General features: G+C 41.9%; 2 protein-coding genes across 3 annotated transcripts; one reads left to right on the forward strand and one right to left on the reverse strand.

Moving 5' to 3' along the window:
• Nucleotides 1–5,106: 5,106 nt before the first annotated feature.
• LOC103992171 (uncharacterized) lies at nt 5,107–14,998 on the forward strand. Of its 2 annotated transcripts, XM_009411780.3 has the most exons (9): nt 5,107–5,269; nt 5,397–5,531; nt 5,858–5,974; nt 6,511–6,639; nt 8,239–8,412; nt 8,859–8,999; nt 14,259–14,444; nt 14,588–14,659; nt 14,734–14,998. In XM_009411780.3, exons 1-9 carry the CDS (start codon nt 5,135–5,137, stop codon nt 14,890–14,892), a joined length of 1,248 nt encoding a protein of 415 aa, XP_009410055.2. In that variant the 5' UTR covers nt 5,107–5,134; the 3' UTR covers nt 14,893–14,998. The 2 variants fall into 2 exon arrangements, with proteins under 2 accessions (XP_009410055.2, XP_064993609.1); XM_065137537.1 differs by lacking the exon at nt 8,859–8,999.
• Nucleotides 14,999–16,494: 1,496 nt separating this feature from the next.
• On the reverse strand, nt 16,495–17,328 carry LOC135629714 (uncharacterized). Its single transcript, XM_065137538.1, has one exon. The coding sequence runs from the start codon at nt 17,173–17,175 to the stop codon at nt 16,609–16,611; it is 567 nt and encodes a 188-aa protein (XP_064993610.1). The 5' UTR covers nt 17,176–17,328; the 3' UTR covers nt 16,495–16,608.
• Between the last annotated feature and the right edge of the window lie 1,540 nt (nt 17,329–18,868).

An 18,868-nucleotide genomic window follows, 5' to 3' on the forward strand; every position in this document is an offset into this window, starting at 1 on the left:
AGACTCCATTGCTCATCATGGAATTTATCTCTTCTTTCATAGCATCATGCCACAAATTTGACTTTTTGCAACTCATGGCTTGTGAAAATGTTTCAGGATCATTTTTTGCTCCAATATTATAGTCAGATTCTTGTAGATATACAACATAATTACTAGGAATTGCTGATCTTTTATTTCTAGTAGATCTTCTTAATGTTGTACCAATGGTTCCTTGAGGAACTTGTGGTTCAACTAGTTGTTCAAGAGCTTGTTGTAATTCATGAACTGTTTGATCTATTAGAATACTATCAACAACTTGTGGAATTTCAATGATTGGTTGTTCAGCACTAGTTTGTACTTGAGGAGTGTTATGAACTATAACCAATCTATCATTTGATGTGGAAGGTTGAGATTCTATATGATCATGTGCGGAAACTATGTTCCTGAAATGATCGCTCCCACTAATCACATCATCCTCAAGAAATTTAGCGTTTCTTGATTCCACGATCCTAGTTGTGTGAGATGGACAATAGAACCTGTAACCTTTGGACTTTTCGGCATATCCAATGAAATACCCACTAACAGTCCTCGGGTCCAGTTTCTTCTCTTGTGGATTATATATCCTAACTTCAGACGGACATCCCCAAACGCGCATATGTCGCAAACTCGGTTTCCAACCTTTCCATAGTTCAAATGGTGTCTTTTGGACAGCCTTGGTTGGAACTCGGTTTAATATATACACAGCCGTTTTTAATGCTTCAGTCCACAAGAACTTAGGAAGATTGGAGTTGCTAAGCATACTCCGCACCATGTCTAATAATGTTCGGTTTCTTCTTTCTGCAACACCATTCTGGTCTGGAGAACCAGGCATAGTGTATTGGGCAATAATCCCATGTTCTTGAAGAAACTTAGCAAAAAGACCAGGTGCTTGTCCATTTTCAGTATATCTACCATAATATTCTCCACCCCTATCTGATCTCACAATTTTAATTTGCTTACCACATTGGTTCTCAACTTCAGCCTTAAAGACTTTGAAGGCATCCAATGCTTCATTTTTGTTATGAAGCAAATATATATATATATATATATATATATATATATATATATATATATATATATATATATATATATATATATATATATATATATATATATATATATCGTGAGTAATCATCTATAAAGGAGATGAAGTATTTCTGACCATGTATGTCCATGTCTGGACAACATATATCAGTATGAATTATTTCTAATAAATTTGAACTCCTATTAGCACCCCTTTTGGACTTATTGGTCTGTTTTCCTTTAATAAAGTCCACACAAGTCTTAAAATTAGTAAAATCAAGAGTACTAAGGATCCCATCTTTAACTAATCTTTTAATTCTCTCTATGGAGATATGTCCTAATCTCCGATGCCATAATATAAAGGAGTTCTCATTAATATTACACCTCTTAATGCCAGCGTGAACATGCATTGAACCTTGAGTATTATCATTTTGTAATAAAATACGGTAAAGACCGTCAGACAAAATACCATTCCCAACACAATCAGATTTATATAATAAACAAAATGATGTGTCTTTAAAATTAAAGAAATATCCAAATGGTACGAGTCTGGAAACAGAAATTAAGTTTCGTGAGAAACTTGGTACATAAAATGTTCTTTCCAATTTTAAAACAAAACCACTACTTAAAGTTAAAATACATGTTCCAATTGCTTCCACATGTGAGCCCATCTTATTTCCTGATAAGATGCTTTGCTCACTTCCCACTGGCTTCCTTAGGTTTTGCATACCCTGCAAAGAGTTTGCAATATGGATTGTTGATCCAGAGTCAATCCACCAGGTGTTAATATTAACATTGACCATATTAGATTCATAACATACATATGAGGTTGGTTTACCTTTCTTTTCAAGCCATTGTTGGAATTTCGTACATTCCTTCTTCATGTGTCCCTTTCTTTTACAAAAGAAACACCTTGCTTCTTTCTTGATATCAACTTGGGGTGGTATTTTACCTTTTCCTTGCTGATAAGCTTTTTGATTGGCTTGATGTTTGTCAGTTTTGTTCTTCCCTCGAGTGGTTACCATCAATGCACTCTCACCCAATTCCATTACTAGCCTCTCTTCTTCTTGAACACACATGGTCATTAATTCATTAATTGACCATTTGTCCTTATGTGTATTGTATGAAATTTTAAAAGGGCTATATTGAGGTGGAAGGGTGTTCAGAATATAGTGCACCAAGAAGGATTCTGACATATTAACCTCAAGTTTCTTTAAGTTGAGCCGTAATATCTCGCATTTGCATTATGTGCTCACGCACACCCTTTATGTTGGTGAGTCTAAGGGATGAAAATTTCATTATAAGGGTGCTTGCTAGTGCCTTATCCGAAGTGATGAATTGTTCATCGATAGCCTTTAGCAAGTCTCGGACATTTTCATGCTGGTCAATAGAACCACGTATGCCAGCAGTTATCTTAGTTTTGATAAACATCACGCTGAGCCGATTGGATCGCTCCCATCGCTCATATAACGCGATCTCAGTTAGAGTGCTGGTATCAGTGACTATAGGTGGTTCGTCTTTTCTAATAGCATAATCAATATCCATCCACCCTAAATGGAGGAGAACCCTCTCCTTCCATATCTTATAGTTATCACCACTAAGTTCGGGAATATCACATCGAATATCAGAGAAATTAACAGTTTGAGAAACTGCATAAAATCAAACATGCTTATGTCAAAATTTGAAGCTTAATAGACTAAATTACATGTTTTACAAATGTGAAACATGCCAAAAATATGAATCTCATGACATAAAAATTGCCTGTGGGCTAAATTCTTAATTCAAATAGATTCATATGGTCTTTATGATAAAACTATCAAATTATATTCCAATTCATAATCCCTGTGGGTAAATTATGAAAATAATCTGATATTTTATCCTGATTAATTATATTAAATATAATAAAAGATTCTGTGGGATAACAATTATTATACGAAATATAATCAATCACAATATGATGTCTAATTACTTATATGATCCTTATTTTAACTTTATATATAATTTTAATTAATTAAGGATGTTGTGGCTAATTCTTAATTAATTAAGATTATATGGATCACTAGACATTTTAAACATAAAAAATTTGCTCATAAACATAATTAATATAACTAAATATGCATACATAATATGAGCATTTTACCGACTAAAAATGTTGAAAATAATATTTCCTCATGATTTTCAACAAAATATATCAACAAGTTTCCAAGAAGAAACCAAAATCAAATCATTTTCATGGCATAAAAATGAAAACTTTTTCATATAAGGCAGAGGTCATTCGGCTCTGATACCAAATGTAAGAAATTTTAATGAAGCCAACTTGTGTTTCTAAATCATTATAATAGAAACACAATAAAACTAATGCGGAAACGAAATAGCGTACCTCCAGCCATTGTCGTCAAGAATTTCTGCAGAGGTTTCTTCTTGAACTTTGGTTCTTCTCGGCTCAGAACTCTCGCTTTAGATGGTATAGGAAAGCCTTTCACTTCAAAGAGATGATTGAACCAATGGACCAAAATCCTCATGTATATATAGATGTTCTCCCATCAAGAACATTTATCATCACCAACTCATAACGTTCAAGAATTAATTCAAATTTGTAACGTTTGGACCATAATAAAGAACTTAATGATATTAAATATTTAATTTAATAATAACGGTTTCATGCATAAAGAATAAGAAACTGAAATCATTTAAACCATAATAAATGAAGAAATTCATGATAATGAATTATGAATCTTAATAAAAACGGTTACGTTATTATTAAATAAGATATTTAATAATAACCGTTACAGATCCATGATCCATGATCATTCTTGGTTCCCCATCGATAAGCCTTCTAAGTAGTTATAAATTATAAATTATAAAAATTCTTAAAATTTTCTCTTTTATTATGGTTTTAACTTTTTACAAATGGGTCCTTCATAAACTTATAATTATGTTATGATATGATAATATGTGATGAATTATTATTTTTTAACATATTTAAGTATTATTCATCCATTTTCTTCTTCTTCTTTTTTGTGTAGATGATTTAGTGGCAAGAAGAACCTTAAGACTGCGTTTACAAATTGTTAGTGAACCTTTACATCGTGGTTGTGGAGTCAGCACGATTCGGTCTAGTCCCGAATGCGTAAGATCGCTCGTGTCGTACTTGGGAAGCGAAAGTCGTCGTCCGGTTGGGTCGAGCTCAGGCCTCGCTTCCGGGGTGCGGGGGCTCCCCTTTAATCGGTTGCCTCCTTCATTATTGTCAACTCTTGCACGCGGGTCGAAGTCGGGAGAAGGATTTCCCAATTCAATCCATTTGAAGATTTTATTATAACTTGGTGGAAAATGAGCCCAAAAGAAAAACACCCTCGCACTGCCCGACAATGGATTTTTATACTCTACTCATGGGGACTAATCGTACCTGACATATTTATGGTTGCCGACCCATCAAGCAACGAGCTTACTTCTCGTGCAGATATCAAGCGTCCTTCGTGCCACAACGCCGTCCCGATTTTGTGGAGGCTGCATCATACTTGGTCGGTGTCGTCACGATCTTTATGGGGCGGCACTGTACCCGGTCGACGTCGTCCCAATCTTTACAGGGTGGTGCGGTACTATAACGGTGTTGTCCCAATCTTTACGGAACGACGTTGTACTCGGTTGGTGCCGTCCCGATCTTTACGGGGTAGCATTGTACCCGGTCGATACCGTCCCGATCTTTGCATGGCGATGTCGTACTCAAGAGGCATGGTGTCGATGTAGTCCGTTATGTTGATCTTGATGCCGATGTGTTTGTGAGCAGTTGTTAGAAGAAAGGTTACCAAACTGTGTCCTATCACACATATTACCGCATAGCAATAAGTTCCTGTAGACCAATTTACTATTTTATTTTATTTATAGTTTATGTGATATTAATTAACACTCGGTTGTCACAGATATATGTTATAATAGTGACCGTAAAATGTATGAGCGCAATCGGCAATCAAATAGTTACGGGTTCGGATCCGTAAAGTCGACCCGCATCCGCGCCCCCTTATAGGCTAAGCGCCCCCCTCCTTACCCCAACTCTCTCGCCACGGTTGTATTGGCCGCTTTTGCCTCCTCCAGGATGGCACTCCTCTGGTGCCGCCCTCCCGTCCCGCCCGCAGGAGCATCCCGCCGTCTGTCCTCGCCCTCCATCTCCGTAGCGCGGTCGCCTTCGATCTTCCGCCTCTCTTGCTTCTCCACTTCGTCTTATCCCAAAGTATCTCTTTCTGTGTACCCATATATGCTTTTTTTCCCCCCCTCTTTTCTCTGTTGCTTTTGGGCTCAAAAGGACTAACAGGGGTTGCCGGTTTCGGTGGCCTCTAAATTTTCTTGCCCGCCCACAGTTTCGGAGAGCTTACACGACGGTTCTGATCGTCCCGACCGGCGTGGGCGCTTCCATCGGAGGGTTCGCCGGCGACGCCTTGCCCGTGGCCCGAACCCTCGCCTCCGTTGCTGATTGCGTCATCTCTCATCCCAATGTAATAACAACTGATCTTTCTACTCCCCCCTTTCCGATACTTCCCACTGTCACAACCACTTATCTTCCTTTCTTACAAGAACATTGACGTTTCGTGTTTGTTCCTTTATCCATGTCGTGAATGAGCATGCCATGTTAATATTGCATTGGTTCTGTGAATTCTTATTATTCACCTTTGTTTAAAAGAGGAATGTATGACATGCTGACACGTTAATCACGTACAATTTTCGTAAGATCAAACATGTCGTGTGACATTAATTGATATTATTTATGTATAGATAGTATTATCATTAGCGTTCGTCACGCATTTGAAGCTGGATACGATAGGTGTTGAACGCAGCTATGCTGTACTGGCCGATGCCAAATGTGCTTTACGTGGAGGGGTATGCGCTCGATAGGTTTGCTGAAGGATTGTGGGCTCTCCAAACTGTCCACCAAAATAAGGTATGTTTCAGCTGCATCGTCGATCACTCAACTGTGATCATATTATTACAAAGCCACAGCACCAAGCAGTCAACTGTGATCACAGTATTACAGAGTATGATGGATGAAATCAGCAAATTTTTTACTGATTGTACACAAGTTATTTCTTGGCACATGAAGATAAAACATAAAAAGCTTTACAGAAATATACTAGATTTAATATGAGCAAGTATTTCTTTTGCATGTTCCTAGATGAGAATCAGTAGCAAACTGTAAAGAAGCAGATATTGTTGTACCCGGCAACATGAACATGTCATAAAAATAATAAATAGAAGTTCAGAGAGATGAGAATGGATATTCAATTGTACAGAATGAAGGTCCCTTTGAAACTTTAAACAAAATTGGGCACCGTTAGACAAGCCAAGCATATGTTTTATAGTCAGAATTAATTTGGATGCTGCAAATTCTAGAGATAGATTCAGAATCTATTATTTCTAAAATTTCTTTTTATCTCCTTATACTCAGCAAACTGAGATGGATCTCTGTTTGATACATAGATAGGTTTGGTATTTGATGCTGGGATGGAGGAGGAACTCCGAATTCGCCATTTACAAGTTGCGGATGCTGCAAGAGCTTCACTAGGCTTGCCTCTCATGGAATACATTGTCACAGATTCTCCTTTGAAGGTATTCCCAATAGGAAGAATCAATTATCAGGTTGATTAGGTCTTCAATTACTGTTCATGTCTTTTCTTGTGGTCTCCACTGATCAGATTAGAAGATATGTTAATGAAAATTAGATGTCTGGTTTCCCTTGTACACTATTTGATGTTGACAGTGTTTTTTCTGCTTTTCTACATTTCACGATCTAATCTGTACTATGTTTCATAGAAGTTAAAATGGTGAATCTTTTGACCAAATGTGGTATAAGTGGTAACAAAACGCAGTTCCTGCAATATGGTAGACAAGAAAATACCATATCTGCATATTCTGTTCCTAATCGATGATTATTCTTGGAAACCGATCACTCCTATTGGTGTTTTATGATGCATCTGATTTGGTTTGATCTTATGATACTACAGTTTTTAAGAACATTAACTGATTCAGTTTGATCTTATGACTACTGATGCAACCTAACTAAATATTTAAGAACATTAACTGAGACTGTATTCTTACTCACTGATCACTGATGAAACCTGACAAGAAGCTGTGCGGATGAATAACAAGTATTAGCTACAGTAATCCATAATTTCATACCATCAAGGCAAACAATATGAAGGATGTTTGATTTAACAAATATATTTGGAAATATTCTTGGGAAAATTTTCTTGGTTATTATGTGCTTTTGGTGGTAAATAAAGGGTTAGGTGGAACGGATGCACCATAGGCATACGGTATTTTTGTTTGTTTGTAATGGAAAATATACTTGGTAATTTGTTGGGTTTTTCAAGAAGCATCATGCGAAATAGATGTTGCTGAGTGCAAAAATATGTTTGGCTAAGTAATTTCTTATTCAGTACATGGAACTATGTCAGAAAAACCAGTTAATGCTTATGCTACAGGCATATATTGACATATTCTGTTTCCAAAGCAATTGCAGCCAATATAAAAGCAAGTTAATGGCTGCTTTTGTCGTGATCTTAACTTCTTACTCTTGGAGTTATTTAATATTCAAAAGAATTAACCATTGAGCTATTTTTTGAAGACAGCTGAATATGGTTAAAGGTTAATACCTTAGGAAAGTTCTCATATCTAGGCTGCAGTTAGTCATGGAAATAGAGTAGATGTCTAATGAAAAGAGCAGCTCTCCTATTTGGGAATACACTTTTCCTACTGAAAATATATTCATTTTTATGAGACAAGATGAATAAAAAAGCAGATAAACTGTATTTTATACCTGCAAAGAATGAAGAAACAAGAGGATCGATGTGTTTGGTCTCTACTCACTTAACTACTATGTGCTTTTGCATGGTATTCCTGGAAGAGGCTGCCATCACCTCTAATAATATTATAGAATATTAAATTTTTAGTAACTTTCCAAGTCCAGATGTTATGGCTTTTGGAAGTGTAACATTATAGATTATTCATTCTGGATTAAATGCTTGGTAAACTTTAATTTCTAATGGAATTCCTTCCTCTAAAGTTAACCCATTTTGTTGATACTTGAAAAACAATCAGAAACATGCAACGTAACATGTTAGATAACTACAAATGATGCATGCTTCTTGCCAAATGAAGCTAAAGCAAAGAGGCAAGTTTTTAAACAGCTGAATGTCCATCCTGTAGGTTGAAAAATGGATTGATCCCAACTGTGGGAAGTCAACAGGAAGGATTCAGCATCCTGATTCATTGTTAAGAGCTGTGCACACTCTAGTTAGCCAGTCACAAGTAAATGCAGTGGCAGTGGTGGGGCGTTTCCCAGATGATGAGGAAGGAACAGAAGATTACCGGCAAGGGAAGGTAATTCCATCTTTTTCTGGTCATTTTGATGGTGATGATCCATCTCATATTTCCACTGACATGGTCCCTAGTGACAATAGTAACAACAGGATGATAGTTATTTCATGGTTAGATTTCTTAGCAATGTTGATAGGTGATATTATTTCATATTCATTCCACCATTGGAATTGCATGTCTCGTTGTGAGTGTTGAGGCATAAGTCAATTACAAGATCAACCTGCTCAAACAATTTCATGTATGTAGCTTCTGAAAATAGATGTAATTTTATGTGATTCAAGAGTCTATTAATTGGACTAACCATCTGTCATTAAGTGTATTCTTGCAAGAGATTCTCCAGTGGAGAATTGGTGGAACAACCTCCCACATGTTCATTTTAACAGTAACTTGTATGTATAGTTGCTCCTCTTCCAAATCTGTTTTGACATGATTATAAATATGCTATGAAGGGGATAGATACATTGGCTGGAGTTGAAGCAGTCATCAGCCATCTTGTTGTGAAGGAGTTTCAGATACCTTGTGCTCATGCACCTGCATTATTTCCTGATTCTCTAAGTTCTTCAGTGTCCCCAAGATCTGCTGCTGAAGAGGCAAGTAAGATACATTAATAGAAGTAATATTAGGTGGATTGATGCTTATTAATAATTTTGCTTTTTTCATCCTTGCATTCTAATGAATTCATAGACCTGCTTATATCATTTTTGAAACTCATAAATTTGATAAGAATAATAAGAGGGATATATGGGAGTCCTATGTGAGAATAAATTATCTAATTCACAATGAAGTCATCCCTCTCTCTCTCTCTCTCTCAAACATTTTGTTAGGACCCTTTTTCTGAGCTTTTGTGAAGCAGTCATCAGCCATCTTGTTGTGAAGGAGTTTCAGATACCTTGTGCTCATGCACCTGCATTATTTCCTGATTCTCTAAGTTCTTCAGTGTCCCCAAGATCTGCTGCTGAAGAGGCAAGTAAGATACATTAATAGAAGTAATATTAGGTGGATTGATACTTATTAATAATTTTGCTTTTTTCATCCTTGCATTCTAATGAATTCATAGACCTGCTTATATCATTTTTGAAACTCATAAATTTGATAAGAATAATAAGAGGGATATATGGGAGTCCTATGTGAGAATAAATTATCTAATTCACAATGAAGTCATCCCTCTCTCTCTCTCTCTCTCTCTCTCAAACATTTTGTTAGGACCCTTTTTCTGAGCTTTTGAATAATGTTTATTGAGTCTGTTTAGTCCATTTGTTTATTGAGTCGGTTTGGTTCAGTTAGAGTCAAGTAGAGGTTTATCTAATATTTATTTATTATTAGAGTTCAAGTCCTGATGAACTCTAGGTGGAATTCTATAAATAGGGATGTAACTGTTTCTTTTCAGTAATCTATGACAAATATTATTTTGTCTTTTGACAAACCCTAGGAGGCCGATCCCCTCGAAGCGATCAAGGAGGGCCGATCCCCTCGAAGTGATCATCCCCCTCTCTTCTTCTTTTTACGATAAGACTTTAGGGTCTTATCAATTGGTATCAGAGCAGCGATCCTTGGCACGTTCCCGCTGCAACGTCCCTAAAAAAAAAAAAAAGGAAAGAAGAAACACAAGAGGAAGAAGAAGCCGCAGCCACCCCTGCGTCTCCTGCTTCCGGCCAGCCCACCCGCCGCTGCTGCTCTCCGGCCAGTGCCCACCATCGCCCCACTTCCCGGCCGGCGACCACCGCCGCCGCTGTTCCCCGGCCAGGAGACGACGCTGCCAGCGTCCATCCCAGCTCTACTGCCGTCGCCTGCCTCACCTTGCGTCGCAGCGCAGCCGCTCGACCTCTCCTCCTCGGCGATCGTTGGTGACGCTGCTCCCAGCCGCGCCACCACCGCTGCCTCTCCACCGCCGGTTGTCGCAGCCCCTCCGAGCAGCGGTTGCAGAAACAGAGCTTCCTCTGTTGCCACAGCCCCTCATCGATCGCAGCCACGCCTCGAGCGTCGTCGCCTTCCAACCGACCCACCACCACTGCCAGCCACCGTGCGGCGACCGCTGCTCGCCTCCCAGCCGCCGCTCCCCCTGGCTCGGGCGAGAACGACCGCCGCCACTCCCCCTTGCTCTGCCCCCTTGGTGACCGAAACAGGGCAATCCTCTTGGTGACCGACGACGCCGCTCGCCGCCCAGCCTGCCACCGTCGATTCCTATTTTCCACTGCAGCCTCAACCTCGGCAACCACCGCAACCGCCCTCCAACAGCACACGCAGCAAGCTCTTGTGCGGCCGCTTCAACCTCGGCAACGGACGCACCGACTCCTCTTCTCAACCTCGGCCGCTTCAACGGCACCGTCGTGTCCTCAACCGCACGCGATCCCTCAGCGTCACCAACTCCTCCTTCCGTAGTGCGGTAGAGACAGAGCAACGCTGCCTTCCATCCGCACCGTCGCAACCACCGCAGCGACAGGCCCTTGGCGACGCTGCCCAGCTGCAGCCACATCAACGCAGTCGCCTTCCAACCCCGACGCTCTCACCCCATACAACGATAGAAACAGGGCAGCTACTCTTCCTCCAACGCAGCGACCGCAGCACTGCCCTTGGCGTCCACCTCCTCGGCAACTTCGCATCGACAGTGTTGATGCCCTTGACCGATACCAAAAACAGAAGTTGAGATTACAGATTTGCAGTCTTACGCAATGGCCACTGATAACTCGGTGAAAGCACAAATGGAAGCATTGGAAATCAGAATTGAGAACCGACTGCAAGAAACACTTAATGATTTCAAAAAGAGCCTACTGGAGAGCCTTAGCAAATTTCAACAAAATAGAGGCTCAAGTTCTACATTGCACAGATCTGAAAATACAGGAAAAGGGCCCCAAGATTGTGATACAAATTACTCACACATGAAGATGGAATTTCCAAGATGGAAAGATGGAGATCCGACCAATTGGATCTCTAAGGCAGAATTTTTTTTCCGTTTTCACAGAACCTTAGAAGAATCCAAGGTAGAAGTGGCCTTAATCCAGCTCGAGGGAGATGCACTCCAGTGGTACGATTGGTATGAAACTTTCCACGGAGTTCCTTCGTGGGAGCAGTTCAAAAGAGGGCTTCTTGTTCGCTTTGGCCCATCCGAATATGAGAATGTTGATTGCCAGCTCGCCAAAATTCATCAAACTTCTACAGTGTTAGAATATCAGAGTAGGTTTGAAAGATTATCAAATCAAGCTAGAGATTGGTCGAACCGATAACTTCTGGATACATTTATTGAAGGGCTTATTCCAGAGATCTGATGTGAAGTTAAGGCTCGTCAACCCCGTACTATGATAGCTGCGATCTCATTTGCAAATCTACATGAGAAAAAAATTAGCAAGGAAAGATCAGCAAGGGGTTTGTATTATGATGAAAAATGGTGTATGGAGCACCGACGGAAACAAGGGCAACTTCTAATGATTGAACCAATTGGAGAGGAACCGAAAGCTAAGAATGTGGACTCCGATCATGAAGGTATAAATTCTAATGAAGATGTTGGACCTACCATATATACAATGCATGCATTAGCCGACTACTCTTACCCGCAAACTATGGAAGTTGGTGAAACTCTGGAACATCAGCCTGTTATAGTTTTGATTGATAATGGTAGCACTAACAATTTTATGGACGGTGTGACTGTTGACCGATTGGCCCACCACATTGAAGACTATGATAGATTCGAAGTAAAGATCGTTGATGGACGGATTTTCACTTGTGATAGCAAATGTTCAAAGATAAAATTGATTATACAAGGCTAGAAGTTTCATGCAACGATTGCTACATTGAAAGACCGACTTGTTGCTTACACTATCAAAAAGTGGAGATCATACTTACTTGATCAACGGGTTGTGATGCGTTGCAGATAGTCTATGGCTAAAGTGCTGAAAGAGAAGCTCCCAGAGATTGATGCTGCTCAGCCTTGAGGACAAGGCTGATTTGAAGAGGGAGGAATTGCTAGGAACCTTTTTATGAGCTTTTGAATAATGTTTATTGAGTCTATTTAGTCCAGTTGTTTATTGAATCGGTTTGGTTCAGTTAGAGTCAAGTAGAGATTTATTTAATATTTATTTATTATTAAAGTTCAAGTCCTGATGGACTCTAGGTGGAACTCTATAAATAGGGATGTAACTGTTTCTTTTCAGTAATCTATGACAAATACTATTTTGTCTTTTGACAAACCCTAGGAGGCTGATCCCCTCGAAGCGATCAAGGAGGTCGATCCTCTCGAAGTGATCATCCCCTTCTCTTCTTCTTTTTACGATTAGACTTTAGGGTCTTATCACATTTCTGAATAAAAATACTAAAAATAAATTAATAGACAGCTCTGTTTATGGAAAATTACTCAGTGCTTATTGAAAATTTGTCCTAATACATGATTATTTCATTGTATGACTCAATTTGATTGTTCTTGTTGTTGAAACTTGGTTATGTTCCATTGGAAAGTAACACTTATGTACTTATGCAATAAAACATACTTCTAACTTGCAAATTGAGGGAATCCATCCTTACTCTGACTCACATGAGACATTCAAGAATTATAATGCTCTTATCGTTAAGTTGATATTAATAGATAAAAAAAATCAATTTTGGTAGTTTTTGGAATGGTTTTTGTTTCATATGAGATATGATTATCCAGAGAAGATTAAATTCTGAGTATGCACAGCACTGGATTTGTCTTCTGTTTGAAACAGATATATCGTGTTTGTGACCAAAGTAAATTTTTTTATGCTGTAGAGATATATAAAAGTGGGAACAAGTTCTTCAGCAGCTTAAGGTTATATAAATTAGCTAGAAGTATGTTATGAATTGAAAGACTATAGGTTGGCTCGGGAATAAGTGTTACATAGTATTTACTGTCTGTATCCTGATCAAGATCAGAAAAAAGAGTAAACCCTACGTCTCAGGTTTGGTTTATTGTTGGGGCTGCCAATTCAGATAAGTTTTGGTGTCCAACATGCATGGCATGTCCAATGCAGATGATATGAGAAGATTATTGACTCAATTTCTAGTGTTTTCAAGAAATAGTATACCTTCTTTTGAGGCTTTTATTAGGGATACCCGCACTTGTAGGAGTCGTCACCATCTAGCATTGATAATGCTAGATCTTTCCCTTTATTTACCTTATTCGGAATTTGTAAGCTTGGAAGCAAGCACCTTTTATTCTTGTATTATGAGTAGGGCCATGCTTTCATCACACACGTCAACAGCCATTAAAGAGTATGGGAGTTCCAGAGATCGTAGTTGCCTCAAGTAATTTAATTCTGAAGCAACATCTCTGTTTTGTGAATCTCATTCTGAAGGCTTGCAAATGGCAGTGAGATTTTCAGGAAAGTGCTTGTACTGGAAGTTTTCTACAGGCCGTCGTAAAGGTTTGGTAAAATTCATATATCTCAGTCATGTCCTGGTGCAGGAACTAAGTAGTCAAAATATATGTTAGGGGAAAAAGAAATTTTGGTATTATATAGAGGTGCATGTTGTCTCAATTGTCATTGAATATCATGATACTTCATAGCACATAGCACAATATGAATGAAATTTACTAGACAATACACTTTCTGGATTCTGGAATACATATGTGTGTGTGTGTGTAGCGATCAGACTTGTCTAGTGCATTCTGGATTGAAATCGCTTGGCGATCATGATCCCGTAATCGGTTTCAATCGTGTTAAACCTGGTCATTTGAATCCTCCACTAAATTCGCAATGGAATGTCGTTTGACTGTCTAATTTGCATATTTAATCCTTCATAGGTGTAATATGTTTTTTCTACTATGATGTATTGTTTTTTCTTTGACACCCAATGATTATGCCTTTATGTTTAATCCTCTAAATCTCTTTATGCTACAGATTGGTTACACCTTTCTACCCTGCGTGCTTGCTGGATTAAGTGCAGCTCCCCAGTACGTGACAGCGGAGAACAGATCCTACAATGACGGTTACTTAATAGCTGGAGATGTTGACAGTGTAATTCTTCCTGCTGATGCCTGTGGCGGAGATGGTGCTCTTGCATTTGCAAGAGCGAAAAATAATAAGGTAAAATATATCGTGATTGTTTCTCATTAGCGACAAGCAAATTCTTATTCGACGTAATACACCACACATACCTTTTCACTCCTTTTTCACTTTTGTTAGCTATTTATTTGTTAGATATATATTGATTTTTGAACACGTTGCAGCCTCTGATAGTTGCGGTTCAGGAGAACGAAACAGTGCTCAAAGATACGCCTGAGAAGGTCGGCATTCGAGCGGTACGTATTGCATCCTTGAGATCCATCTCGTATTGCTCTTCTGGTTTAAACAACCAAGTGATTTCACTTTGTAGACGAAAGTCCAGAACTACTGGGAAGCTATCGGCGTGGTTGCAGCTCACAAGGCAGGTATAAATCCAGAAGCCCTTAGAAGGGGAGGAATCGATAACGTCACAGCCCATACTCGTAAAATATCTTCTTCCCAAATGCACCATCAAGTCTATTCATTGTAAGATGATGACGTCTCGATTCATCGATCGAGCGAAGTTTCATTTCTAGTGTGGTGTTGTAATATTTATGCGAGCCACAAGGAAGAGATGGATCAAATCTTTGTTTTCAGGGTCAGAAGCAGTGGACGTGTCGACGTTTCCTTGCATAGCTTCGGAGGATAAAGCCAGTTCGTCATCTGCTTCGTCGACGGCAGTAGCCAACAGAGCAGGGGAGGAAATGTGCAAGTGTCGGGGAGATATTTAGTCCCCGCACCCATCAATCAATGCCTCCAGAAGTGGAAGAAGGGCCACATGGCATGACACCCATAATTAATTACCGTCACAGCGAAAAAGAAATTGTCCACCTCATGGATTGGACGCGAAGGGGAAGGTTTTGTCATGTAATCTACGGAGGCATCGGTGACGCCCACATGGCCACATGCCACATGATAAGGAAGGTTAGAGGAGGCGGTGGCATCTATTGGGAATCAGAAATATCATGACACGTATTACGATTTCGGGAAGCCGATGACGTACTTCTCATCAGAAATCTTAAAAAGAGGAAGAAAAAAGGGACCACTTTCTCGATTCCGTGATCCTCCCCAGTCAAGGGCTGACACCGAAGGCCATTCGAGTGATCGCAGCATGGGTGGGTCCCCGCTGCAAGAGTCGTCACTCCAATCGCGTGACTCCATTTTCCAGTCAGTCAGTACACGGAGTAGGAATCGTGTTACATAAAAGGACGATTCAAATGGCAGAAGTAGCTGTGACCCAACCGCCTCTGAATCACTCGCCCACAGCTGGCTGGGGCCTCATCTGCTGCACCGTCCGGTCATCCGTTCGTACCGAGTGGATTACGGGACCGAGACCCCAAAGAGTTTCTTGTTACACACACACTCTCTCTCTCTCTCGCTCTCTTCTTGTGGACTTTAACAAATAGATTTGTCTATTCCTGCGGATATCGGAAATCCTGCAATGAATGAGAGCGAGAGAGAGAGAGCAGCAATAAAATACGACGACGTTGATGAACCCAGTGGAAACTCTCCTGCTCACGATGACATGCTCTTACCGACTACCCACCAACCTACCCACCCGTTTCACCTCGTCCTAACTCGTGTCGTGCTGAACGAGCCACTCTGAAGAGTTTGTAATGGGATAACTATTATCCGTGAGGTTCCATCAAAAACGAAAGCAGAATTACTATTTGCACGAATGTTGATGTGTAGACGCAATCGATCTCACATCACGGTCGGATGAAAAAGGTGAAAAGCTTTTGTCATGAGTCTCTCCTTTGGTTTTGGATTCTTTTCCCTTCGACTTACGAAGATGATGACATGACACAAGACCGAGAAGTCATGCTTCAACGTTCTCGTTTTATCCCCACTTCTCTCCTCCATCTGCACCGCACGTGACTCAGCGACTGACGCGTTGCCTCTCTCTCTCTCTTAAATATCTCACGAACTATTAAAAATCTCGCGATTTATTGGCGCACCGGAGAAATAGAAGGCGTCGGGTAAAGCCATAGGCCATCACAGCCGTTGGCAAAACGGATCGCACCTCAGTGAAACCAACGTGATCAGACCGTTCAACTCGCATCGGACGAGCGGAAAGAAAAGAGGGAATCACTTGTGTGCCTAATGTCCTTTTCTTCTTCCTCCATATTTTATCTAAAATCAAAAGGCTTTTTACAATAAAAGAAGTAAGAAAAACCCAAAATAGCGAGATCCATCGACGACTGTGTCAGACGGCCGGAAGCGATTCCGGCCGCCACGAGAGGTCGTACGGCCCGGATATCTCGTCGCCGTAGTCGAACAACCCTCCGTCCAACACCAGGCCATCCTCCGCCGCCTCCCTCTCATCCAGCCGAATCCCGAGGCCGAACCCCTCGTACCCGTCGATGGCGTCGTCGAACCCCCAGATCTGTCCCAACCCGGCGCCGCCCTCCGGCTCGGCCACGGACCCCAGCTCCGACGCCCCCGGGGCCACCCCGGCCTCGTCGACCGACCAAAGGGCGGCGGTCGGCGGGAGGCCGAGCTCGTCGTCGGAGGCTTCTAGGAGGTACCCCAGGTCGGGCTGTCCCGCCACGGCCGACGGTTCCTGAACCAGCTGTTGATTCGGAGGCGGCGACGGCAGGGCGATCTCCTCCTCCAAGCTCTTGATAACGGAGGCGAGGTCTTGGTCCCCGGCGCCGGCGTCGTCATCGAGTATGTCGAAGAGGAGATCCGCCCGAAGACGCTTGACCTCTGGCGATTCCAACTCGTCGGCGTCCTCCTCGCGTAGGCGCTTGTGTTCACCGGAGCTCTCCATGAAGAAAATTCGATTGGGAATGGGGCTATTATGGGAAGATAAAATAAAGCGAACCAAGAAAAAGTGAGGGTACAGTGGGAAGGTTCAGGGTGTTTTGGGCAGGGCCGGGGGGGTTTGATGTGGGTGTTTATATAGGGACGAGGGTGGTGTCTAATTTTCCAGGGGCTTTTTGGCGAGAAGACCATATAACGGGCATTAACACTCAATAAAAAGATCAGAGAGAGAGAGAGAGAGAGTAAAAGGTAAGGCAAAAACGAGGGACGAGGAGAAAGCGACCGCTAGGGAAGGCGTGGGAACAGAGGGGGGTTGGGAATTCCACGGTCATCGTCACCGTCACCGTCACGGGCGCAAAGCTTTCCCCATTTCCTTTTCCAAATTTAATTTCCTGGACGCGTCCGTCTTCAAACGGATTTCGAGTCCGGGTTTGGCGTCCGCGGGGGGAGTCGTCCCACCGCCAAAGCGCCACATCTTCAGCGGCTTGGCTTTCGGCTCGTTCGGCGTGCGTTGATTTTTGCTGCCGAGGATAAGAGCGAGATACAAAATACGGTGGTGATTTCATCACCATCCAAAATTCCTATTATAGGTCGGGCGTTCGCCATGCAAAACGGATTCACTGTGTAGTTGCACATGGTTTTGCCGGTTCGTGTTGAGCGCCACATCGTTTGTGGGTCTACGAACTAAATCCACGTTCCGACCTGCGGATTAGGTCCAGCCTCTGGCCTACTACTCCATTTGCTCACAGTGTCATATGGTAGGTTTCGGATTTGGAACCTCGATCTCTCCGCCCACTCTAATGTCAGGAATGCTAGGATTTTTTACAAGGGATCAATGTCCAGCCCTCGGCAAAGCGGATGCCATCGCTTTCGGGTGCTTTCGTCGACGTCGAGTCAAGTCCACGTACGACCAGTAAGTCCTGGCGAGGCCTGCCGCACCACAAGTCCAAACGCGCTCCTCAGCGGACACGCAATCGGGGAATAGAAAAGAAGCCTGATGGGTTAGGTCGATTCCATCCCCTACCCACACAAAACCACGTGGCACCACCGACTGGTCCGTCCGGCTTTTAATTCCTGCATGCAGGCGACCTCTGTGGATCGTTTCAAATCCTTTTCTCCCAATTAATCCATCGAAGCAACAGCACCAGCAGTGGTTAGTGGTCCGTCCACGTCGTCCCATCCATCCCATTGGTGCATCATGCCGTGTTGGCTGCTTGGCTAGCTAAATCAGGTGCACGCGAAAAGAACCGCTGAAATAAGTGCGGTTTGCTTGCCTACAGAGCTTGATTTAGCACTGGGACAGAATCCGGAGATGGAGGTCATGTCGAAGCATCGTCCTTAATTTCCTGCTGACGTTCCATGATCTGATTAATGCGCCCGATACAATGACGTGGAGCCCCCACACGCTAAGGAACAAGAGGTGGGTGGTGGCGATCGTCGTTGGCACGACATCGAATCGTTCACTCATTTAAGGGAGATGTGGACGTGACGATGTCGGGGTCACGTGCCGACGTTACGATACATGTGAGAGGTCGTGAGCGGCGGGGGTGGTTGCGTGCGTTGGGTTAGGTCGCCGTGCGGAGGATTCGAGACCGCGGAGTCGAATCCGAGCCGAAGGATGGCGAGTTTTAGCCGATGGAAGCCGGCTCCGCTTTCCCCGACACCACGGTCCACGCGTGTCAGCTCTATGTCACGTGGGA

Source organism: Musa acuminata, chromosome BXJ3-1 (assembly GCF_036884655.1).
Source record: "Musa acuminata AAA Group cultivar baxijiao chromosome BXJ3-1, Cavendish_Baxijiao_AAA, whole genome shotgun sequence".
NCBI lineage: Eukaryota > Viridiplantae > Streptophyta > Magnoliopsida > Zingiberales > Musaceae > Musa > Musa acuminata.